This window comes from Anabrus simplex, chromosome 1, assembly GCF_040414725.1.
Source record: "Anabrus simplex isolate iqAnaSimp1 chromosome 1, ASM4041472v1, whole genome shotgun sequence".
NCBI lineage: Eukaryota > Metazoa > Arthropoda > Insecta > Orthoptera > Tettigoniidae > Anabrus > Anabrus simplex.
Genome location: NC_090265.1, coordinates 1,101,509,129 through 1,101,536,448, shown reverse-complemented (window position 1 = coordinate 1,101,536,448; position 27,320 = coordinate 1,101,509,129). Strand labels below are relative to the sequence as shown.

General features: G+C 37.6%; 2 protein-coding genes across 6 annotated transcripts in view; one reads left to right on the top strand and one right to left on the bottom strand.

Annotated features, from left to right (window-relative positions):
- Positions 1 to 27,320, top strand: part of LOC136858058 (band 7 protein AGAP004871) — a 493,935-nt gene that overhangs the window by 145,461 nt on the left and 321,154 nt on the right. The window lies entirely within an intron of this gene.
- The window catches only part of LOC136876526 (protein mono-ADP-ribosyltransferase PARP14), a 41,915-nt gene continuing 14,915 nt past the window's right edge, over positions 321 to 27,320 (bottom strand). Inside the window, exon 3 of the mRNA XM_067150555.2 lies at positions 321 to 3,112. Coding sequence (XP_067006656.2) covers positions 2,840 to 3,112 — 273 coding nt within the window. The 3' untranslated portion in view covers positions 321 to 2,839. The remainder of the gene's footprint in view (positions 3,113 to 27,320) is intronic.

Genomic DNA, 27,320 nt, shown 5'->3' with positions numbered 1-27,320 from the left:
ACTTCCACATTCCAGACATGTGGTTTAATCATTCATACACTGTCCACAAATTTCCATAGAACTATGTATTCTACAGCCCAGTTGAAAGAATGGCATGATCGCTAAGTAGAGTGAATATTGATGTATTTTAACTATTCATTGCCAAATTTTAGAAATCACTCACACAAAACTCCACAAGTGATTATTATTTACCTGTGCTCACTTGTTGTGTAGTAGTAAACAACGAATGAATAATTACAGTTGATAATGAGTTGCAGTGAAAAGGATTTTTTTTAACTACTGAGGTAGGTTTTCCTAGAATGGAGGCACATATTGGTTCAGATGCTATGATTTATTTTATTTTTTTACTCTTTTCCAGATGTAGTTAAGATACAAAGGATACAAAAATGAACAGATACACACAAGTGGAAATATTATACATCAGAAACAGGACCTTAAAAATATAAGAAAGCTATCATAATGATAAAGTGTTCCCCTACTTACAGGGCCCTACTATGATAAGGCATTATGTGCATATCCTTCCAAACTATGCAATAAAGATCAGCTTATTTTAGGTACGTTGAGAAGAAGGGAATAGGAAGGTTGATGACAGTACAGGAGCCACATCATTTGAAATGTTGATGATCTGTATGATCTAAATTAAAGTTATAAGTAGACCAAGGATTTCCATATAAATGCATGTTTTTATTGAAGCATCATATTTAATAAAAATATTTCTTCACATTTTGAAAGAAATATAATAAAATAAGAACAATTTTGTTTTACATATTTTGAGAGTTTTGGAGGTAAATGTTTATTATGCCATCTTTCATGCAAATCTACAATTTAGCAATATCTTGAAGTGAGAAACAAGGTTATGAAAGCATGGTCAAGGAATTCATGGCTCATGTCAGGTGCAATATATGGCACACTGGAATGCCTTTGTGTTTAACTTGAGATACAGCTAGTCGGCTAGACTAGGGTTCAGCCTCCTGGATTCCATAGCAGTAGTGACAGATGTGGAAGCCAAGCTAAATGTAACACTCACTGTTAGGTGAAAGTTCAGAATGATATTGCCAGAAAAATTCAAGTGTGATGTACATGCATCTCTTCCATCTATACTCAAGGGCTGATGGATACTGGATACCAAATTTAAAAGCGTTTAGTGCATTATGTAAAGGTGTTTAGTGATAGTTGTCTGGTTGTTTTAGACATTTTTACTGCATATAAATCCTTGGTCTAGTTATAAGATAGGCTCACATGAGAAGAAATGTTAATTACAAAGAGAAGTAGGTGCTCACAAAGGTAAAATATGCCTAATAAACAGAAAAGGTTCATAAGTAATATGTTGCAGCTTATAAATCTCATATTTTGCCCCATATTGGCTCAACACAACTAAGGTTATGTTATAAGGAAATTCTCACCTTCCAATACTTGTACAATTTCTTATAGCTAGTTTATTGATTACATGACATAAACCAGCTTAATCCCTAAGCGTTATGCGAAATAGAACATGTTTCGTTCCAATTATAGAACATTTTCAGCTAAAAGATTTAACAAAAATTGACAGGACAATTAAAATATATATTATGATTATGATGATGAGATAAAATGTTCATTCATGTTGGGTTAAAATTTTCCAACAAGTCAATGTCTAAGTTAACGAATAAAATCAGCGTAAGGAGTCTTCTTTTCAGGCTGGAGAAGTATATACTTGTTGAGTCTTGAAGATAAACTTAAGAATATAAAAGATTTTCTAACATATGATTGTCGGGGGAACTCTTGAGAACAACCGTAGTTGAAGTTGAATTTGAAGTCAGAATGTTGTGATAAGTCCAACATCCAACACGTCTTCTCTCAGTTAGCTCCACCCAACACTGCATTCCTCCTACTTCTCATTCCGCTTCCCCTCGCCTATCACAAGCTCCTCACACACATAAAGAACTTCGTTGACGACACGAGTAAGGGAGGACGCTAAACACGACACAACCGACTATGAGGTAAACAATTTCATATATCCTTATACAGCTCACCAACATACATTCTTACAAGGTTTTGTCCTTTAAAATATCTCCCTTCTTACTTAATTTCATCATGTTTCGGATTTATCACAACATTCTAACTTCAAATTCAACTATGGTTGTTCTCAAGAGTTCCCCCTGACAATCATATATTAGAAAATCTTTTATATTCTTAAGTTTATCTTCAAGACTCAACAAGTATATACTTCTCCAGCCTAAAATAAGACCCCTTATGCAGATTTTATTAGTTAACTTGGACACTGACTTGTTGGCAAATTTTAACCCAACATAAATGAACATTTTACCCCATCATATATATTTTAATTGTCCTGTCAATTTTTGTTAAATTTTTTAGCTGAAGATGTTCCATAATTGGAACAAAACGTTCTATTTAGTATCACACTTGGAGATTAAGTTGGATTATGTCATGTAAACAATAAACTAGCTATAAGAAATTGAACAAGTATTGGAAGGTGGGAATCTCCTTGTAACATAACCTTAGTTAAGTAATATGTCAGCCGGTCAATTAGTGGAAGTGTGAATGAACATAATATATATTAAGTAGAAATATGAACAAAAAATATTATGGTATATATAAGATAGTTATAATTGTTGGATGATTCCAGAGTAGGTCAAATAAGGAGCAACAGAGTTCTGGAATTTGGTGGCTGGAAACCAAAATTTTGTACAGCTTATACAACCTTAAGAACGTGGGTGAAAGACTGAATGAATAAGTTACTTAATAATATTATGAATGAGAAAAGGCAACATAGATATACACTCTACAAAACAGAATACAAATTAAGTGGCTTAGTTTAACTTGATACAAGTGGTCTAATCTACTCTAGATATACAATATATTTAGGATAATAGTCTGCGTCACTATTTGTCGTTGAGGTAAAGGAATAACAGTCATTTCCTAGAAGGTCGACAACTATTATTGCTTTCTCCCATGGATAATGGGAGATACTGTTTTTTGCTTCTATTGCAGTAGTATAGAAGTTAGGCTGCCTGTTGTATGATGATGTATGTTGCTTGTACCTACGTACATCACAGTTATGATCAGCAGCTGTGCTGATGTCATCAGCTGCTAAAGGGTGGAACACTGTTTTCTGAAACATAAGGTAGACATACCAATGAGATTTTTAAAAATATTTCCCAAGGTAATGGTTCAAATGGTATTCTCAGCAAAGACAGATTTACATGACCCATGAAACATAATTTTATAATTATGAAATGATGTTTATTTCAATAGAAAATGAACTGGGCTTCGTACAACTTATTGTCACCTTCCAGAAATGCTATGACAGTCCACAATATAGAGATGTCGCAGAACAAGCTTGCCAACAAATGCTGCACAACCGAAGGAGTTCTCGGGTAGACTCCAGTCTGATCGGTTTGCTGTCGTGTTCCAAGCAGCCGCTGATTAAGTGGCCGAGCGGAGACAAAGCTACTGATGTTTAGACAAATAAAATTTACTGTAAAACATGATTTCATCTTCAGTTTATAAAGAAACGTTGTTTAGCCCTTATTTCTTGGATCATGAAGTGTGAAGATACCAGAACTGCACAAAATTAAAAACACCTGCCTAAAAATGTAAGGTATTGGTGAAAAAAATAACCCCAGCCATTCTTAGGATATTCAGCCTCAAACTGATGTTCACATATTTGCTGCACCAATAACTGCAGCAACAACAGCATAATTTTTTTGTAATGAAATCCACATATATCTAACCGTGAACATGGTTATAAAATTAACAAGTACAAGTTAATTATGAATGAAAACACTGAATAAAGTGGAAGAAGGAAAAGATAATGTAAGATCAAATTTTCTGAACTTTTGTACTTCACAGTTTCTATTCTGCATCTTCAGAAAGTGGTGAATACCACTCATTTCGTCCTCACTACAATTCATGCTATTGAAACTATCATCACTATTGAGATTTATAACAATACACTCTGATGTTTCATCTACTATGTGATCATTGTTAATGTACTTGTTTTCAACTTCACTCACGTCTACACCGAGTTGCCCACCACCCTGCTCCAGTTGATACAATTTTCTCTGTATTGTATATGTAAGAGCCTTATGTCAACCTTCTCAATCAGTATTGTATATATATCTTTTTTTTTTTTTCCCACCAAAATCCCAGGCTTCAAACTATGGTACTTAACATAATTATACCACCTTTAAAAATCAACCAGTTTCAGATGGATCTGTTCCATTGTTGGTCTCATGGCCCTGGTTGTGTAGAAATTGTGAATTGTACACCTAACCACACACTTTTCAAAGTCATCCAAGTCACAGTTCTAAACTGATTTTGGTCATCTCTTCCAGGGTATAGAGAAAGATTCTATTTGCCCACCTTCAACATTCTTTGCTTGTTTTACCACATTCCTTACAGACTTCTTGGGTATACCAGTGGCTTCAGCCACTTTCTTTTGAATATCTTTTAGGTAACGAGAGGCCCGTTTCCTTTTTCATGAAATTGTACACGTTATACATAACTTCTCTAGTCTGGCTGTGCAATATCTTACAGTATCACCACCTAATTTAGACTTTAACAGGGGCATTGATAGGCATGTAACTTATACTACAGAATAATGGTGACCTTTGCTTATCAAACGTATATTAATTATACTGTGTCAAACACAGCACGTGACTGTTTTTCTACTTGTCACAGTTATTAGGCAACATGCACTGGACAAGGTTGTGTGAGAGACTGGAACACCTTGACCGGCTGGCCTAGCTGGCAGTAAGAAGAGTCAATGAGGGAGGATGAAGAGAAGTTTGTGTGCAATTTGTAGAATGGCAAGCTCGTTATGCGACTACTCCATGTACCATCTGAAGCTTGATACAGTTTAAACATTGAATGTCGGTGAATTGACATCTGTCAAGAAAATTCAGGATTGATAGAACTAATGTAAAAGATAAGGATGAATAGCAGGAAGAATGACAAGTTTATTCTGAGAGAAACTTTCAGCATTACATAGGCAATAGTTGAAACATGACCATGCTGAAGTCAGCTAGACTAAGGTTCTGATAAAGGGTCTGTCTTAAACAATATGATAAAAACTATATACTTGAAATATTGTTTATACTGCTTCAGTGCAGAAGAAAGCAAACTAATATTAACATCAAAGATAAAGTCAACAGTTTTATTATTTGAGACTCAGATTCACTCTTCCGCTCGTTACAAAGACGTATACCGTATACGGTATGCAGCAAAACAAATTACACTGAAATTATTGCTCTTCTACTGTCCATATTTCCCTCTAGAGCAGGGATTCCCAACCTGGGGGGCGTGGGGCTTGAAGTGATTTCCGAATTAATTTTTTTAACTCGAATATTACAATTTTATATAATAAACATTTGTCGAATCTCTCCAAGTGATTGTCGCGCCAAGTCAATCATTCAAAAGCACTGGTAGTTGCCAACTGTCGGCACAAACCTCTGCGGAACCGCAAGGTTGGATGTGAAATAAGGAATTTGCTGTGTTGTGTGGAGCAAAATGAAGCATGAGAGCAGATGTGGGAACAAGATCACTCAACGCACATTTAATTGCATACTTAGTGGACCTACTTGCGTGAAAGTAAACTATGACCATATGCGACAAGTTACAACTCATCAACGATGTAGTAGTTGCTTTCATTTTCCAGTATTATTGTTACATACTGTACAAGGTTTTTCTCATAAAATATATTACATGAAGGAGGTACTCGTATAAGTGTCCGTATTATATCAAATTGAACTAGTAGCGAGAACAACAGGAGATAAGGCAATAATAGTAGGCTAAATTATAATAAATTTATTTAATACAACATGTTAGGCTTTCAAGGCTAGCGTGAAATTCTATGTAGGCCTACTGGTATTTTGGGCTACAACTAATTAATGTTTAACCACAGCAATTAATGAAACAGTGACATTTTCTCACCAAAGATCTTAACTGGCAATAAGTTACTACAGTTAACTCTGAAGAACAAAGAATATCGGAGTTTCAGAAGCAACATATGAAGTGGAAGTTCCTCCTTCCCTCTCACTCTGCGGCATATAGACTCGTTCTGTGGGTAGCTCGTCCTTGAATGCTCTGTTCCAACTCCTACACATTCTTATTCTTCCCTTGCAGTCAAATTGGCGGGAGCTACATAGCACAACTGTTCTATCAGAGATGGCGCAGTAATGGCCATGACAACACATCGCCGATAGACCATCAGTGGCCAGGCCCTTCGACTGCTAATTCTGTGCCTCGTATACTTTCGCAGTGGACATGTCTGTCAAGTTGTTTATTGTGAGTGTTGTGTATGCTTCGCTGTAACAGTGCGTCTGTGTGAATTGTGTTATTTAATATTGTGACTTAAAAAATTTGATAACGATGTCCAAGAAAAGACTGTACAATGTTGACTACATTAAATATGGCTTCACAGTCGTTGAACGGAACGGAGTACAACAGCCTCAATGCGTAATCTGCCACTGTATTCTGAGTAACGATGTAATGAGGCCTGTGCGTTTGGAGAGACATTTAAACACGAATCATTAAGGCTTAAAAGACAAACCCACAGAATTTTTCGCAACTAAATTCAACTCACTAAAACGTATGAAATTAGATTCATCTGCTACTTTTAACCAAGAAAATGAGAAAGCAGCAGAAGCATCACATGAACTAGCTCCTCTGATTGCCAAAGATAAAAGAGCACACACAATTGGGGAAACATTAGTAAAACCATGTCTGTTATTAGCAGTAAATACAGTTTTGGGTGAAGGGAGTCGGCAGAAATTGTCTACAATTTCTCTTTCTGATAACACAGTGAAGTACAGACTCCAAGAACTGTTAGAAGACATTAAAATGCAAATTTTGGAGAAGGTGAAAGCATCTCCAGTGTTTTCAATTCAGTGTGATGAAACAACCGATGTGGCCCATTGTTGTCAACTGATTGTATATTGTCAATTTGTCGACAGTGGAATTTTAAGAGAAGAAATGTTATTCTCCCAATGTTTGAAAACAACTCTGAAAGCTTGTGATGTGTTTTCTGCCATCGATAGTTTTTTACAAGAACATGGACTTTCCTGAGAAAATGTAGTGGGTGTATGTATGGATGGTGCACCTGCTATGATTGGGTCACTTTCTGGGTTTCTCAAATTGGCTAAAGATAAAAATTCCAAACATTATGGAAACCCATTGTATAATTCACAGGCAGGCTTTGGCAGCCAAAACCTTGGCCCAAGATTTTAATAACACTCTAAAGTCGCTATAAGAATTGTGAACTCTGTGAAGACTTTACAGACAAGATTGTTTGAAGCCCTTTGTGTTGACCTTCAAGCCGATCACAAAACTCTCCTTTTCCACACAGCTGTTCGCTGGCTATCAAAAGGGAACATGTTCTCTCAGTGTTTGAATTAAAGTCTGAAGTTGAATATTTTCTTCGTGGTGAAGGTATGAACGATCTGTATGAAGTATTTATTGATGCAAATTTTATCGTCTCATTGGCATATCTTTGCGATTTTTTTGAAGCTTTGAACAGTTTGAACTTAAAGCTCCAAGACAAAAACTCCAATATTTTGCTTGCTTATGATGCCATCAGAGCTTTCCTGGTAAAGATACAGTTAGGGAAACACCGGCTTCAGTTGAACAACTTCTCATCCTTTCACCTCCTTAATTAAATTTTGCCGGAAAATGAACGTAATCGTAATAAACTTAAGGTGCAAATTCAGTCACATTTGGATTCCCTGGCCCAAGAATTCATTTTCTACTTTCTGATATCTCGTCAGATGAATGGTCTTGGATGTTAACAAGAATTCCGTTTGCCATTGATGTTGAAGCACTGCCAGCACAACTTCAAGAAGAAGCCATAGATTTGAAGTGTGATTCAAAGCTAAAAGATGATTACAAAATATTAGAATTGGGCAACTGTTGGTTAAACTGTCTTGCAGTGTATCCTGAAATAGCCAAAGTAGCATTGCGTATCATTGTCCCATTTTCAATGACATATTTATGCGATTAAAATTGAAATAATTGATTAAAAAATTCAACCTATTCAATACAAAAGAATAAGAAATGTAGTGAATTACATTCTTATTTAATAATAAGTAGAAATGGTACCGGTTTCGACCCTAGTCCAGGTCATCATCAGCCGATTAAAACATGAAAAACAATGCATAGGAAAAGGAAATAAAAGATCAAGTAAACTCCGGATCAGTAGAAGAGGCGATATAAAAATGAACGGGGATAGACACTGTAAAATTCAGAAGAAGTAAAATGTAAGTTACTTAAAAGAAAACAGTGCGTAATTTTCTGAGCGGCAGTATGGCACACGCAGTGTTAGGCAAAGTCTTATAATGTTTAGGAATAGCAGAGAACGGTTAAATGAGCTAGTTTTTAAACACTGTCAGGCACAAAGTCATATCATAATCGAACACATACGAAGATCCATAATCGTGCCGGAGTTGAAGATGAGTAGATCTATTGAAGTAACTTGCCAGTTCCCGGTGATCAGCGCGATATATTTAACATCAGGCACTGTGGTTTCAAACGCCAAAGTAAAATGGAGAATAGCTTGATGATCCAGTAGTTTTCTTCAGTTGCAGGAAAGTAAGTATATAGATAAATATAATATAATTCAATATAATTGAATAAGTAATTGTGCTCCTATAGAATTCTTAGAACAGTTGATGTGAAAAAAAACAATTGTAAAGAGAAAAAAATATAGTAAAAAGCGCAATACCAGAAACAAATGAAAACATATATGCACAGTGCGCAATTTTTTAAAACGTAAAAAATTCTGGTCTTGATTGAAGTAGTAGAAATCGGCGCAAGGCAGGAGTTGAGTATGAATGAGAAGAACCGAAATGAAGGTGGAATTGATTTTTTTTTTTTAAGAAAAGATATAATAAATTAATAGAGGAAGAGGAATAGTGGTATAAGAGAAGAATAAAAGAAATTGAAGTGAAATGGTGTTGAGGAAGGATAATATAGTGAAATGAAGGAGGGGTAGTTTAGGGTGGGTTATTGGAGGTAGCAAATGTGGGTAGGAACTTTGTAAAGCATAGAAAATAGAATTGGGGTTTTGAAATTTAGAATTTTTGAGAAGAAGAATTAGGAAGTCGAAAAGGATGTTGGGTTTTTCAGAAATGTCGTTTAAATTGAAATTAGGGTTGAAGTATTGATCAAGGTGAATAAAGCAATTTTCAGTAGTGTTAAGAGGGGGCCTTTGTTTATGATATTAAATATTTTCATATCTTTTTCAATATAGGTGAAACTATGCTTGGAGTCTTGAATGTGTTGTCCTATGGTGGAGAATCTATTGTATTTAATGGCGTTGATATGTTCGGAGTATCTGATATTGAAGTTGCGGCCAGTTTGTCCGATGTAGGAGGAGTTGCAGTTGTTACATTTGAATCTGTACACTCCAGATTTAGAAAAAGCATTAGATTTATTTAGTGATTTAGAGTTGTGTAAAATATCCAAATTTCTATTGTTAGTTCTAAAAGAAATTTTCATGTCGTGTTTTTTAAAAATATTAGTTATTTTATAAGCATCTTGAGTGAAAGTGAAAGTGGAAAATGTAGTTGGTTTTGTTATGTCTTTAGATAAAGTGGTTTTAGGACGGTGTTTGAATTTGTTGATGATGCGGTTTATGAAGGAGTTGTTAAATCCACTGAATTTAGCGATGTTGCGGATGGTGTTCAATTCATTATTTAAATCATTTTTTGACATAGGGGTGTTGAAGGCACGAAAAATTAAGCTGTTATAAGTAGCACGTTTATGTGCTTGAGGGTGCGAAGAATCTTGTCGTATTGTGGTTACTGTTTGGGTTGGTTTTCTGAATATTTTGTAAGATAAAGAAGAAGGATGTCTAGTGATAGTAAAGTCTAGAAAGTTAAGAGTTTGGTTGTGTTCTGATTTGAGGGTGAATTTAATGTTAGGGTCTAAGTTGTTGAGATGAATAAGTGTAGAGGCTGCATTGGTTGATTCTTCATTTAAAATTACCAAAGTGTCGTCGACATATCTGGCCCAAAAGAGGATGTTGGAGAAATTATTATTATTATTGATTTTTGTGTTTTCTAAGAAGTCGAGGTAAATTTCAGCAAGAATGCCTGAAGCTGGTGAGCCCATAGCCAAGCCATCTTGTTGATAAATAGTGTTATCAAAGGTAAAATAATTATTATTGAGAGCCAATTTTAAAATAGACATGAAGTCTTGAATTTCAAGTTTACTTAGGTTACTGAATTTGTTTAGGTTGTTGTTTATTATGGGAAATCATTTTGAAATTGGAATACTAGGGTACATGTTTCTCCGCTATTCATAATCATTATAAGACTTTGCCTAACACTGTGTGTGCCATACTGCCACTCAGAAAATTACGCACTGTTTTCTTTTAAGTGACTTACATTTTACTTATGAATTTTACAGTGTCTACCCCCGTTCATTTTTATATCGCCTCTCCTACTGATCCGGAGTTTACTTGATCTTTTATTTCCTTTTCCTATGCATTGTTTTTCATGTTTTAATCGGCTGATGATGACCTGGACTAGGGTTGAAACCGGTACCATTTCTACTTATTATTAAATAAGAGTGTAATTCACTACATTTCTCATTCTTTTGTATTGAATAGGTTGAATCTCTTTATCAATTATTTCAATTTTAACTGTAATATTCTTCAATATGGAACTATTAAATTTTTAACTTTAAATATTTATACGAGTTAGGATTTTCAACGCCGAGTGTCATAAAAACAAAGCAGCGCTGTTGGCTTGATGTTGCAAGTGATCTCCTCGGTGCTCTGTCAAATATCAAACCAAACATACCGAATCCTACCAAGAGAAAACAGTGTCAACCCTCTCACTGACATTTGTTGACTAATTTAAGGATTTATTGTAAAAGTGTATTCTTTATATTGTGCTAAAATGAAGTTAGTACCTCATGGATATAAAGCGCGGACTTCATGTTATTTTTTCATAAATAATTGAATAATGGAATAATTCATAGTGTAGTGTCTTTAGGTTAGCTCCATATCCTCCACGTCAGTTTATCGGAGAGGTTATAGAAGCGACGGGGTAGGGGGGCGCGATGACCACCCGTATCTGAAAAAGGGGCGTCAGCTGCTAAAGGTTGGGAACCATTGCTCTAGAGCATTCCAACCTTAAATTGCAGTACAGCAGTAATGAGATAATTCCGTCTTTCTCCTTCTCCCATGTTTTGCGGGTAGCAATGTACTACTCTAATGCAGCGGGTTTGCCAAATATCCGTAAATTAGAATGTTATCGGTTAAAATGGGTGAATATCGTGTTATGTACAGAATTTTAAGGCGCATTTGATGCCGTTAACAAAAAAAAATGTAAAAAAATAATTGTGTGAAAATAGTAATATAATGAAAAGTTATGCCAAATGCAAAACCTTCATTGCATAGAACTTATCATGTCATAACTCCTACTTTATATTAATGATTTTCCTCATTTTTTCACTACTTGTAAAGAAACATTTCAGCTCGATGTAGATAGGTTTATTTTTAAATTTAAATGATAACAAAATGCAATATATGCGTTTATTTTCAGTCATGTTCAGGGATTTTTATGTGCAGGCACGAAAAAGTCAGTCGCTGGCCAGCGTCTTTCCTATTGAATTTGCATGGGGGGAGGTCAAAGCGAGGCAATTGGATTTCAGATATGGAAGTTATTTCTAAAACAATCACAAAGTTCTTATCTTGCTTAGTTCTTCATTTGTGACAGGAAGAATTTCTTCTTGAATTTTGGTTTCGCGCCTGACTCGGCTGGCTGGCTGGCTGGCTGTCTGACTGGCTGAAGTACCGGTAGTGATCTCCAAAATATGCGCTTTTAACATTTCCAGACAGTCGCATGCAGTGCAGTGCTCATTTTGTCAGTAGTGTGTATAATAGTGATTAAATACATATCAGTGACATATGTACAATTCTTGAGGGAAAGTGTATTTCGTTTGTGTGGTTCGTGAGTTCGTGCTCGTGCGTGGGGATCTTAGTTCGAAGAAAAAGTGCAGAAAGATCATGGCGTGGTTAAAGCGAATCAAACGGTCTTCGGATATGGAAGTTTAAATCATACCTCAAATCCTTAACTCGTTATCTCTTAATTTAAGACAGGGAGAACGTCTCGTTTGTTTACGTTTCACGAGTGACACAGTTGGCTGACCAGTAATGATCTCCCAAACATTGAGCTTTTAAATATACTGACAGCCGTGTGCAGTGGTGTTCATTTAATCAGTATTATAAGATTGATTAAATAAAGATCAGTGATAAATGTATAGTTCTTGAGGACAAGTGGATTGTGCTCGTTGTGTTTGTGCAGTCTGTTGAGTTGTGAGTTCATGCTTGTGCTTGTGCAGGGGGGGTTCTTAGTTCGAAGAAAAAGTGCAGAAGGATGTACAATGGATCGTCAAATTAAAAAGAAACGTTCCGTAGGTAAACTCAGGGGAAAGTAATGCAATATTATGAGTGTCCTGGATTATTTTTTATTTAAGACTATGAATGTGACTAGCGCTGTCAGTGAAATAGCTAAAGCTACAGGTTGTTCCGAAAGAACAATCTATGCTATAAGGAACACACACATGGTCCTTTGCGAACTCCTGCCAAAAAAAAGCAAAAAAGAGAAGTACAGCAGAAAAATGCAAGGAAAATTAAATATGATGAAAGTGTATGATATGTGCAAAGTGGATTGCATTGGGTGGTTCACTCTCTTTTATTTGCTAACATACCACCGACATTGAACATGATTTTGAGTCGGGTAAATGGAGAAGTTTCTTTGCCACGATTTTCCAAAACTACGTTGTATCGCTTCTTAAATGATATAGGTTTCCGCTATTTAAGACGGGGTAATAAAACAGCTTTCATTGAAACCGATGAAATTATTAATTGGAGGCACAGATATCTCAGGGAGATAAAACGTTTGAGGGGACAGAATAAAGCTATAATTTACACAGATGAATCGTGGGTAAATATTGGGCAGACAGTGACAAAAAAATGGAAGGATACGACAGTGAAAAGTGCACGGCAGGCCGCCATTGAAGGGGTGAGTTCGGAACTTAGGCCACCGAAAAGCTGAGGACCGCGATTCGCCTTAGTCCTCGCGGGTAATGAACATGGTTTTGTTCCAAATGCTGAACTAACATTTTATGCCATAAAAACATGGCGGACGCCCAAGAGGAAATGACTGGTGAAATTTACGAGAAGTGGTTTTTGGAACAACTGTTGCCTAGCGCTCACGAAGGTGCCATGATCGAGCTGGATAATGTCGCTTATCATTCCCGTAAGTTGGAGCCTTTGCCGGTGGCTTCTTGGCAAAAAGATGACATCGTACAGTGGTTACGTAAAAAGCAAATATCTTTTAAGGACGGGATGCTGAAGCGAGAATTGTTGCACATCACTTCTCAGCATAAGGCTCTGTATGATAAGCAGAAAATAGATGAAATGGCAAAAGTGGCAGGTCGACAGGTTCTACGTCTCCCGCCTTATCACTGCAAGTTAAACCCTGTTGAGACGGTGTGGTCCCAGGTAAATAACTACATCCGATATCATAACGTAAGAAAAATGATATGGAAAATTTAATAACCGCTGCATATAAGAACATTACAGTGGACAACTGGGCAAATTATGTGAAAAAAGTAAAGAAAAATGAAAGAGATTTGTGGAAAGCAGACAAATTACAGGACAATGTCGACGATGAACAATTTTTAATAAAACTTTCTTCATCGTCCGGATCATCCTCAAGTTCATCTCCCGAACCCAGTTCATCGAAAGCGGGAACATCAGGCCTTGCAAAAATTATAGAAGGTGTACGTCCATTATCTGAGAGCAACGTCGGTGATTAAGTTATGTTGTATTTATTTTACCATGCTACAAATATCAATGGTTCATGTTTGTGGGTTACTGTAGTCACGTCCTAGTGCGTGAACCATGGGCAAAGGCTGAGTGGCCTAGTAAGTGGTCCTGTGAGTCGGGATACCAGTTGCTATGGAATGGGAGTGGGCATCTTGGACATATTCTGAGTCATGGCACTCCCTGTGCTCAGGCGACTAGGACTATACAATTCACCGGTGGTCCATAACCCGTTAGAGGAGAGATCCTCACTTGGACTATATGCAAGTAGGGTAGCATCCTGCTTCATGAATTTACCAAGCTCAGAACATTTTAAGCAAGCCTTGGACCTATGGGAGTAACGGAGTCCCACTCCCATTTGACAGGCGAGGGACTCTTGGAAACAACTTGGCGAACAAAATGGAATTCGATGGGGAGCTATCAATATTAATGGGGCTTATGGAAGAAAGAAAGTAGAACTGGCTGAGTCAGCAAAGAGGATGCATCTGGATGTGCTAGGAGTAAGTGATATTTGGGTAAGGGGAGATAACGAGGAAGAGATAGGAGATTATAAAGTGTACTTGACGGGTGTTAGAAAGGGGAGGGCAGAGTCTGGGGTAGGGCTCTTTATCAGGAATACAATTGCACGCAACATAGTTCCTGTTAGGCACGTAAATGAGCGAATGATGTGGGTAGATTTGTCAGTTGGAGGAATTAGGACTAGAATTGTGTCCGTGTATTCACCATGTGAGGGTGCAGATGAGGATGAAGTTGACAAGTTTTATGAAGCATTGGGTGACATCATGGACAGGATCAACAGCAAGGATAGAATAGTGCTAATGGGCGATTTCAATGCGAGAGTTGGCAATAGAACTGAAGGATACGAAAGAGTGATTGGTAAATGTGGGGAAGATATGGAAGCTAATGGGAATGGGAAGCGCTTGCTGGATTTCTGTGCTAGTATGGGTTTAGCAGTTACGAATACATTCTTCAAGCATAAGGCTATTCACCGCTACACATGGGAGGCTAGGGGTACCAGATCCATAATAGACTATATTTTAACACGACCGAATTTAGGAAATCTGTTAGGAATGTACGAGTTTTCCGTGGATTTTCCGATGATACGGACCACTATCTGATCTGTAGTGAACTAAGTATCTCTAGGCCTATGGTAGAGAAAGTGAAATCTGTCTGCAAATGAATAAGGGTAGAAAATCTCCAAGACGAGGAAATTAGAAGTACATGGATATGATTAGTGAGAAGTTTCAAACAGTAGACAGTAAGCAGGTTCAGGATATAGAAAGTGAATGGGTGTCATACAGGGATGCTGTAGCAGAAACAGCAAGGGAATGCCTAGGAACAACTGTGTGTAAAGATGGGAAAAGGCGAACATCATGGTGGAATGATGAAGTGAGAGCAGCTTGTAAACGTAAAAGGAAGGCTTATCACTAGAGCCCGGATTTCCATGCACATGCATGTTTTTAAATAAGCTGGTTACAGTTCTCAAACTTTGCAAATATTCGTTTTATGGCTTAACGATTCCAAATAACCGTTCTTCTTCCCTGCATTTTGCATATTTTGGCCTTTTTAGGTGAAAATTCATGCATAATGCATATTTTGAAGATTTTGGATTTAATAGAGAATATCTGGATGCTTAATATTGCATAATGTGACTTTTCTTCTGACTTAGGCGCATAGGCATATAATGTTAACTTGCATGATAAAGACTTTTATGAAAGTTGGTGTGCAGTATTTGGTACCATTTTTCCACGATAGACAATATGTTTATTACTGAGAAACGGAGAGAATTGAATGTATTTCTGGCATCATGTGTTACAACCGAAGTTAGTACATACGATAGAGGCCCTATAATCCAATTAACCTAGCACTTTCTTATCTGTTGCCTGAGTGAAAATTGACGTAAGCCGGAAGTTCCCACGTCGATCTCTGTAATTTTTTTTTGTGCTAATGGCTTAACCAAGAAGTAAGTATAAATAACCACCTAATTGATACTTTATTAATGCCTCAGGCAAAATTGAATAAAATTAAAACTTACAGGACATGTTTCGACCACTTAGTGGTCCTCTTCAGCTGTATAAATAAAGAACTGAAAAGAAAAACATTGACAATAAGCACAAATAAACGTTCTTTGGAGACTCCTTTGATAAAAATGGAGGTCATCAGAATAGGTCATCTTGCCTCTCGTTCTTGTTTGGAAAAGATGTTTATTCTGCGCTGTCTAGAGGGTCTGTCTTTGAGCGCCACCTGGTGAAGTAACGATGTGATACAGTTTGACAATTCATGGAAAGCTCTGGAGAGAAGGGAAGTAGAGTTTTATCGCCATCTAAAATAACATGTGAGGGAGGAGGGAGATTGGGCTGTGCTTCTGCGATGTCGTGTTTGATTATATCTCTTGTTCGTCTAGTCTGTTTCATGTCTACCCATTCTAAGTATTTGCTAATATTCTCATATAAGATGTTTTTATGCTCGTAGTTTTCGTTGAGATTCTCTTCACCATTTTCCAATTTATCAAGAACGATGTGGATGTTTTCCAGGTTGTTCATAAGATTACCTTTATTAATCATACAGATAATTTGAAGGTCCTGTTTTATATTGGTGAATTTGTGGTTGGACTCTTTCATATGGGATCCCATGGCAGAGAATCTTTTGTATCTTTCAGCATTGACGTGTTCTTGATATCTAATTGAGAAGTTCCTTCCAGATTGTCCCACGTAAGTTTTTTTACATTGAGCACAAGTCAGCTTATAAATACCCGATTCCTGGAATTCGTCATCTTTAAGTTTATTAGCTTTATTATGACTAAAGAATCTATGTTTCGTGTTGTTGTTTGTAGAGAAGGCTACCTTGGTATTGTGTTTCTTGAATAAGTTGGTGATTTCATAAATCTGCGGGTTATTAAAGGTGAATTTTACATATCCTTTTTCTTTTTTCTGAATGCTGTTTAAGTTTAATTTGTTGTTGGTATTTGCATTTAGTGATGATTTTATTGATGAATTTCAAACTGAAACCATTATGTAGAGCCTGTTGACGAATGAAAGAAAGTTCCTTTTTTCTGTCTGTTTCTGTTAGCGGAATTTCAAAGGCTCTGTTGACGAAAATATAATAAGCTGATTTCTTTTGCGAGATGGGATGTAAAGAATCACTTTTGATTGTAGTCAGGGTAAAAGTGGGTTTCCTGTATATTTTAAATTGGAAATGGTTGTCTTTGCGAATTGTTTGGATATCCAGAAAGTTGAGTATGCCTTTCTCTTCTTCTTCAGCTGTAAATTTTATGTTTGGGTCTAAATTATTCAAAGTATTAAGGATACTGTGACTATAATTTATTTCCTTGTTAATTATGGCATAGGTATCATCAACATATCGAAGCCAGAGATCGAGTCCTTTAATGTGACCTACTATCTGAGTGTGTTCCAAAAATTCGAGGTAAATGTTAGCTAAAATTCCAGAGGCCGGCGCTCCCATTGGAAGTCCATCTTGCTGATATATTTTATTATTAAAAGAGAAGAAATTGTGATTCAAAACGAATTCCAAGATAGTAATGAAGTTTTCTATTTCAGGTATACTGATACGTTTGTGAATTAATAAATTCGTCTTTATAATCTCAATGGTGTTCTTAATAGGAATGTTCGTGTACATGTCCTTGATGTCGAAGGAACTTGTTATATGAGATGAAGTTAACTTGAAATCTTTAATAGCAATGCAGAACTCTTTGGAGTTTTTTATTGAAGATTTGGTATAAAATACGTACCATATTTACTCGTGTATTAGACCCCCTCGCGTATTAGACCCCCCCTGGCTTTTCGAGACGAAGAAAATGAAAAAAATAAATCTCGCCTATAAGACCCCCAATGTAATTCGTCAGAGAACGATGACGATTCCGCTTCGAAGCGGGTACAAGTCTTATTGCAGCACTGATGACATTGTACAAATTTGTGAATAGTTTCGTCCGTACGACCTACGCAATGAAAAACGCGTCAAATCCATGCGTTACATCTGTGTTTCGTAGTTAAGAAATGTCCACCTCTTTAGCGTAGGTCTACTGCAGCTCTGATGACGTCGCACAGATAGGTGAATAGGCCTAGCTTCGTGTCCGACCCGCACATTGCGAGCATGCATCAGTCATGCTATATGTCTGGTTTTTGTAGTTAATAATGTCCGCCAGCGTAATAGTTAGCACAAGAAGTTGCTGTTTTCCGGGGTCTGACTTCGATTCCCGGTACCGTACTGCCAGATTCACTAATGGCAGGAAGGTTGATATGCGGTAAAAGCGGTACATGTAACTCCCCTCCACTGGGGGTGTGTCTAAAAAAGAGCTGTACCACCTCGAGATGAGGAAACGAGTTTACTTTAGTTGAGAAATATTCGCGGTTGTTGCTATTTATACAGCAGGCGAGATCATTAACAAAGTGGTCGTTTAACATCTCGTAACTCGGGCCAATATAGGTAAATATTTGGAGAGAAGTAAGTTTAAAACGTGATAAAAGCTATTCAACTAAAACGATTGTTTTACTCGCCAACGTACCTAACAAATAATAATAATTTTATGTCCCCACGTACTTTAAACGATTTTCGGAGACGCCAAACAAAACATGCCCGGGTATACGTTAATAAAAAAAGACACAACGAACGTACAAAATTAAACATTATGATAATAAAACGCATTACCGCCACACCTGTAGATATCCATAAATACGGCATATTTTCCTGGTTTTTTTCTTTTTTTTTTTTTTTCATCGAACTTTTGGCACTATCAGGGCGATAATATACGATACCTAACCTAAACAATGTGGTCTGTCTTATCTCATGGACAGCTGTTTACGCAAATACTGATGTGATAAATGTAGAGAACAAGCATGAAATATACTTAAAAATAAGGGTCTGTGTTTCAACAGCCGCAGTTATCAAAAGAATGTTTCCAGTTACTATGTATTACATTCGGAAGTACAACTCGTAACATACGCTAGTTATCAGCTGATGGTTTGGCATGCCTTCTACAGCACGACTTTATTCGGAAGGAGTGGCTTCTGCTGCATATACACCAACTGCGAATATCAGAGACCATCTGGGAATAGATTTACACTGTTTAGACTCTATAGTCGGGAACGAAATTATTTTTGAAAGGTTCAAAAAGACGGGACCTCGTGTGCTCTTGATTGCAGTGCATGGCTCAAAGAGAATGAACAATGAAGCATGGCTGACGCGACTGACGAGAGATAGCAGTGAAGATGACGTCACTTAGAATGCCGACACGCCGGTAGCAAGGCAGGGAAGTTGGCGGCGCAAGGCGATAATTCAAATGAAAACAGTGATCAAGTTTACTGTGTGGTAGGCCTTCTGCTGAACTGACAGAGACAAATGACTGGCCATCAAGTTCTTTTGCATCAATATTTAATTATATGATAACACGATACCCTTATCCCTTTCTTCTATGGGATCGAGTATGAAGTGAGACGAATCTTCGTAGCGAGTTTTTACGGCCGTATGCTCTTCCTGACGTCAACCTCACCAGAGGAATTAATGAGATTTAACGAATGACGTGATATGAGTAACTAAAACAGACTTTTATATGTACCGTAGGCCAAAAAGTCGTGTTCACCATTTTTTGTCTTTTTATGTTTAGAAATACTGCCTTCCGATGAAAATAGCCAGTACGGTATAACTTAAATACATTTTAAGTTTGTTAAATAATAGTATAGAATGTTTACACGTACAATTTATAGCTCTTTATAACCTAGAAGTCATGTGTTCGCTGCACAAAATTTTGACGTTATCGCATATTGGACCCCCCTTCATTATTTTTGGCTGTAAAAGTGGGGAAAAAAGGGGTTTAATACGCGAGTAAATACGGTAGTTATGAGTTAAGAACCTATGAATAAATTGGGATATTTTGTATGTGGGGCTTCTCCGAAAATTAATTATAGGTCTCATAGGTGCATCCTTTTTATGTAATTTAGGCATAGCTCTTGCTTTAGGAAGTCCTGGATTCATATTAATGAGTTTTTGAATGGTCGTTAAAAAGGAAGGAGCTTTGCTTCAGTATCCCTTTCAATTTCTTTTGAATTTTTAGGGTGGGGTCTTTCTCAATTACCTTAAATTTGTTGTTAGTGAAAAAAGTTTCTGTTTTATTGATGTATTCGGTTTCATTTAATATTACTACTGTTCCACCTTTATCAGCTTTCGTTATCACTACATCACTTTGTCTAATTTTACGCTGAAGATCCTTCTCGATTTTAGTGTTTGTGGAATTGGTTAGTAACCCTCTAATTATGGAGGGAATTTTTTTCTTAGCTTCGTACCGTACGTCATTCTGAATGTCGACTGGAAGGGTTTGTATGGCTGTCTCTGTTTCTGCTAAAGTTTGTATTAATACTTGTCTGTTATTGAAACTATGCCAATTGTGATTAGGCCCTTTGCTTAATAATTGTAATGGCTTAACGTCGCACCAACACAGATATGTCTTATGGCGACGATGGGAGAGGAAAGGGCTAGGACTGGGAAGGAAGCGGCCATGGCCGTAATTAAGGTACAACCCCAGCATTTGCCTGGTGTGAAAATGGGAAACCACGGAAAACCATCTTCAGGGCTGCCGATAGTGGGGTTCAAACCTACTATCTCCCGAATACTGGATACTGGCCGCACTTAAGTGACTGCAGCTATCGAGCTCGGTTGTAATTCTTAAGGGGCGCACAGACGTGCAATATTATTGCCCAGTATCAGGGTTTGTGCAATATAATTGATAGTGTGTGTTTTAATATTGAAGGTCTGTGCAATATATTGTATGAAATAAAAAAAGTTTGAAATATATTGCGCAAATTGCAAAAATACTGTGCAGTGTGTTAGTATTGTGCAATATCCCATCCTCCCGCCAGCTGGTATCAACAAGTGGGGGAGAACGTATCGTGATGGCAGACAAACAGGTGGTGAAAGTTTATTTTGGAATTTATCGAAGTATACCATGGCCTTCCGGCTCTGTGGGACGTAAAGAGCAAAGATTACAGCAATCGCGTTAAAAATGATGAACAGAACGAGGTGCTTATTGAGAAATATCGCGAAAAATACTCAAACGGCGACAAGCAAGAAGTTTTTTTTTTTTTTTTCAAAATCAGTTCTCTGCGCACAAACTTCTGGAAGGAAGTGGAGTGGCTACGTGATATAGAAAAGAGTGTTCACCAAACAAAATACCGGCATGGACTGAATATATATTGCCACCGCTTTGCACAATATATTGCACAACCATCAATATCTCCACACGATACTATTTATTGCACAAACTCGATTGTTGTGCAGTAATATTGTACGTCTGTGGGCAGCTAACGATGTGTTGTACAATCCATTTTGCACAATAATATTGCACGTCTATGGGCCCCTTTAGGAATAAGGTGTCCCAGTTATACATTGCTATAAATTGAACCTTAAAATGCGCATTACTAAATGACGGCTCACTTTTTCGTCTATGTTAGACGAACAAAACAAAACCTGTATCACACTTCTGTGACACCGCGTTAATGAGAAAGTGACTTACAAACGTTGGTTTTGTACTGAATCCTCTTCCATTGTTATCCTGGAATTTCCTACCCGGAACTCGCACTCATCACACGCGTCTCTATTATCGCAACAGGTAATCTTTAGAAGTTATTGAAGACATCATCATCTGCAATCATCGCATGGAGTAGTAGCTGCGACAGCTAGAGATAAGCTGAACAAAGTAATCCGTTCAAATCCTGACTGAATTCGTCAAGCTCATAAAAGACGTATTGTGGTGAAAATGCAAAGACATAAAGCTTGACCTCACGTTGTCCCAAATGTCTTCATTTAAGTATCTACCTGTCACTTCTTGCGACGTAGAAAGGTCATTTCTGTGCTTAAGAATGTGCTGACAGACAAACGGATGAGCTTTAGTCAAGACAGTTTGGAGAAATTATGGTAGTTGCTTGTTTCGAAAGGAACTGAATTTTGATAGTGCATATTTTCCAGGTTTTTTTGTGCATATTTTGCAGTGCATGAATGCATGCATATTTTGAGATTTGATAGTGCATGGAAATCTGGGCTCTACTTATCAAAAATGGCTCCAAACAAGGGCAGAGGCAGACAGGGATTTGTACGTAGATGAAAGAAACAGAGCGAAACAAATAGTTGTTGAATCCAAAAAGAAGTCATGGGAAGATTTTGGTAACAACCTGGAAAGGCTAGGTCAAGCAGCAGGGAAACCTTTCTGGACAGTAATAAAGAATCTTAGGAAGGGAGGGAAAAAAAGAAATGAACAGTGTTTTGAGCAATTCAGGTGAACTCATAAGATATCCCAGAGAATCACTGGAGAGGTGGAGGGAATATTTTGAGCATCTTCTCAATGTTAGAGGAAATCATCCTGGTGGTGTTGCAAACAGCCAAGCTCATGGGGAGGAGGAAAATGATGTTGGTGAAATTATGCTTGAGGAAGTGGAAAGGATGATATAGATGTTGATTCCCATAGGGAATATGAAATATTTGTCCTGAATGAGTAAATTTATCATACCAATATAAATGGTCCGTTATTGGACATTATAAATTTTCCAGTTAACTCATTCTTGGTTGCCAGCATTTTGGCCTCGTGTGGTAGTATAAATTTACTAATTCAGGACAAAAATTTCAGATTCCCTATGGGAATCAACATCTAAATCATCTGATGGCCAAGCAGGCATCAATTTTTGGTACCGGTAATGAGACAAAGTCTCTTAGTGCATTGGCACTGCCAGTGGCTCCAGTTAGCCTACGCAGTGGCCTCCATGGTGCACTAGCCAGCGTATTGGTAGGTGTGCTAGGTACCAACTGATGAGCCCACCCTAGCACACAAGGGCAAAATCCTGGCAACCAAGAATGAGTTAGCTGGAAAATTTATTATGTCCAATAACGGACCATTTATATTGGTATTATAAATTTACTCATTCGGGACAAATATTTCAGATTCCCTATGGGAATCAACATCTATATCATCTGTTGGCCAAGCAGGCATCAATTTTTGGTACCGGTAATGAGACAAAGTCTCTTAGTGCATTGGCACTGCCAGTGGCTCCAGTTAGCCTACGCAGTGGCCTCCACGGTGCACTAGCCAGCGTATTGGTAAGTGTGCTAGGTACCAACTGATGAGCCCACCCTAGCACACGAGGGCGAAATGCTGGCAACCAAGAATGAGTTAGCTGGAAAATTTATTATGTCCAATAACGGACCATTTATATTGGTATTATAAATTTACTCATTCGGGACAAATATTTCAGATTCCCTATGGGAATCAACATCTATATCATCTGATGGCCAAGCAGGCATCAATTTTTGGTAATGAGGCAAAGTCTCTTAGTGCATTGGCACTGCCGGTGGCTCCAGTTAGCCTACGCAGTGGCCTCCACGGTATGCACTAGCCAGCGTATTGATAGGTGTGCTAGGTACCAACTGATGAGCCCACCCTAGCACACGAGGGCAAAACGCTGGCAACCAAGGAGTTAGCTGGAAAATTTATAATGTCCAATAACAGACCATTTATATTGGTATTATAAGTGGAAAGGATGGTAAATAAACTCCATTGTCATAAGGCAGCAGGAACAGATGAAATTAGACCTGAAATGGGGAAGTATAGTGGGAAGGCAGGGATGAAATGGCTTTATAGAGCAGTAAAATTAGCATGGAGTGTTGGTAAGGTACCTTCAGATTGGTCAAAAGCAGTAATTGCACCTATCTATAAGCAAGGGAACAGGAAGGATTGCAACAACTATCGAGGTATCTCACTGATTTGTATACCAGGCAAAGTATTCACTGGCATCTTGGAAGGGAGGGTGCGATCAGTCGTTGAGAGGAAGTTGGATGAAAACCAGTGTGGTTTCAGACCACAGAGAGGCTGTCAGGATCAGATTTTCAGTATGCGCCAGGTAATTGAAAAATGCTACGAGAGGAATAGGCAGTTGTGTTTACGTTTCGTAGATCTAGAGAAAGCATATGACAGGGTACCGAGGGAAAAGATGTTCGCCATACTGGGGGACTATGGAATTAAAGGTAGATTATTAAAATCAATCAAAGGCATTTATGTTGACAATTGTGCTTCAGTGAGAATCGATGGTAGAATGAGTTCTTGGTTCAGGGTACTTACAGGGGTTAGACAAGGCTGTAATCTTTCACCTTTGCTGTTCGTAGTTTACATGGATCATCTGCTGAAAGGTATAATATGGCAGGGAGGGATTCAGTTAGGTGGAAATGTAGTAAGCAGTCTGGCCTATGCTGACGACTTGGTTTTAATGGCAGATTGTGCCAAAAGCTTGCAGTCTAATATCTTGGAACTTGAAAATAGGTACAATGAGTAGTATTGTATGAAAATTAGCCTCTCAAAGACTAAATTGATGTCAGTAGGTAAGAAATTCAACAGAATTGAATGTCAGATTGGTGATACAAAGCTAGAACAGGTATATAATTTCAAGTATTTAGGTTGTGTGTTCTCACAGGAAGGTAATATAGTAAGTGAGATTGAATCAAGGTGTCGTAAAGCTAATGCAGTGAGCTCGCAGTTGCGATCAACAGTATTCTGTAAGAAGGAAGTCAGCTCCCAGACGAAACTATCGTTACATCGGTCTGTTTTCAGACCAACTTTGCTTTACGGGAGCGAAAGCTGGATGGACTCAGGATATCTTATTCATAAATTAGAAGTAATAGACTTGAAAGTAGCAAGAATGATTGCTGGTACAAACAGGTGGGAACAATGGCAGGAGGGTACTCAGAATGATGAGATAAAGGCTAATTTAGGAATGAACTCGATGGATGAAGCTGTACGCATAAACCGGCTTCGGTGGTGGGGGTCATGTGAGGCGAATGGAGGAGGATATATTACCTAGGAGAATAATGGACTCTGCTGTGGAGGGTAAGAGAAGTAGAGGTAGGCTAAGACGACGATGTTTAGACTCGGTTTCTAACGATTTAATGATAAGAGGTATAGAACTAAATGAGGCCACAACACTTGTTGCAAATCAAGGATTGTGGCGACGTTTAGTAAATTCACAGAGGCTTGCAGACTGAACGCTGAAAGGCATAACAGTCTATAATGGTAAAGTATGTATGTATGTATGTACAAATATCAATTTATGAATGAATGAACTTAAAATTACAAAATTACAAACGAAAAATGTGGAACTGTGACGCACTGTTTGAGTCACACTCGGGCGTGATCTTCATGAGTCGATTTCACAACAGCACGCTCCATCTATGCTGTACTGCAATTTAAGGTTGGAATGCTCTATAGCAATGAAGTACGGTATGTATTTTATCTAAAAGTTTGACATAAATTCGCGACCAGCAACCAAATACATCAAGATAGCGACCATCAGTGTAGTGACACTAACAGGGAATGTGGAAGAAATTGTAGATTTTATGGTTGACAAAGATATAGCATTGCTGGGAATCAGAGAGACCAAATGGAAAGGAAAAGGTGAGAGGAAACTAAAGAAAGGATACACCTTATACTATAGTGGAGGAAGAGAAACCAAAAATGGTGTAGGTCTCATAATTAGAAAAGACCTAAAGGAATACCTAGAATTGGTGGAAAACATAAATGACAGGTTGATTAAGGTCAGATTGAGACTTGAAACTGGTGTTACAGATATCATTCAAGAGTATGCTGCACAAACCCGAAATACAGATACAGATCTAGAGGAATACCTTGAATATCTGGAAGGTCATATACAGGACAAACAAGTTGTGATCATAGGAGACATGAATGCCCAAGTAGGTCAGGAAAGAAAAGGAGCTAAGGAGATTATGGGTCCATTTGGATATGGGAAGAGAAACAAGGCTGGAGATATTTTGGTAGTCTTTTGTAGAAGAAATAAGCTGATCATTGGTAACACATGGTTTCAAAAGAAAAACATCCGGAAGATAACAAGATATAGTTGGGATAAGGAAATCAAAACTCTGATAGATTACATTTTGGTTGAGAAAGGTAACAGGAAAATGTTGGTAGACGTAACAGCCCTCCCAAGTGAATCTTTGGAAGGAGATCACAGAGTTGTGATAGCTAAGTTAAAGATGGGAAAGATACAAAAGATGACTGAGATTAGGCAGAGAAAGCTAAGGGTGTGGAAATTGCAGGGGAAGGAAATAAATGAAGAGTTTAAGACACACATTAAAACAAGTATACCTAAGGAAGAAATTGGAAGGGTCGAAGAAGAATGGGCATACTTTAAAACAGTCATGGTCGAGTCTACAGAAAAGACCTGTGGAAGATTATCAGGCAGGAAAAAAGATCAAGAAACGCCCTAGTGGAATGACAGCATAAAAGATATAGTTAAAAGGAAGAAACAAGCTTGGAAAAGATGGCTGAGAAACAGAATGCAAAAGAGAATACCGGCACTGCAAGGGGGAGTGCACCAAGGCGATTCAAGAAGAGAAAAAAAAATGCTGGCAAAAATTCACTGAATCTCTGCAAGAAGATACAACCGAAGCAAAAAGATCTTATTCCAGTGGGTTAAAAAGGAAAAAACCCAGGAGAAGTGCTAACTTCCTTAAAAATGAACAGGAGGAATTGATGACGCATAAGCAGGATATATTGCAGAGGTGGGGAAAATACTTTGAACAACTTTACAACGTGCAAAATACCTTGGTACAAAGAGAAATCGAAGAACCAAATTTAATGCAGATGGAAGATAAAGAAAATGAGGTGTCTATGGCAGAGATTGAGTGGTTGTATAGACTCTTCAGAGTGATATGGAGAGAAAAGACTGTTCCAAAAGAGTGGACGAAAGGAGTCATTATGCCAATTTTCAAGAATGGAGACAGGAAGCAATGTGAAAATTACAGAGAAGCGACACTGATACCTGTTACAGCTAAGAACGTTGAAAGAATCTTGGATAGACGAATAAGAGACACAGTAGAGGTAAAATTGGCAGAACACCCGTATGGATTCAGAAGATGCAGCTCCATATTTGACCCAATATTTACATTGCATCAAATGATGAGAAGTTATTGAGAATATGGGAAGGAAATGGCAATAACATTTCTAGATATTGAAGGGGCATACGACAGTGTCCCAAGGAATTTGGTATGAAAAACATTGACAGAGGCATAGATTGGGAATGAAACAAGGCAGATGGTAATAGCATTGTATCAAAATTTCGAAAGCTGCGTTAGAACCAAAGTGGTTCAAACTGAATGGTTCAGAGTTGAGACAGGCTTAAGACAGGAAGTGTATAGTCTCCCTTACTCTTAGTTATCATCATGGATAGAATCCTACATTTCAAGGACAACCAAGTAAAGTCTATGCTCTTTGCTGATTACATTGTAGTTTGGGGAGATAATGAAGAGGAAGTACAGAAACAAGTTGATTTATGAAATGAAGAGATAAGTAATTTTGGAATAAAGATTAGTACTGCAAAAAGTAAGACTTTGATCATGACAAGAGGTAACAGAAAATCCAGGAGAGTGATCAAAATAGGAAATTAACCTCTTGAAGTAGTGAAAAATTTTAAATATTTGG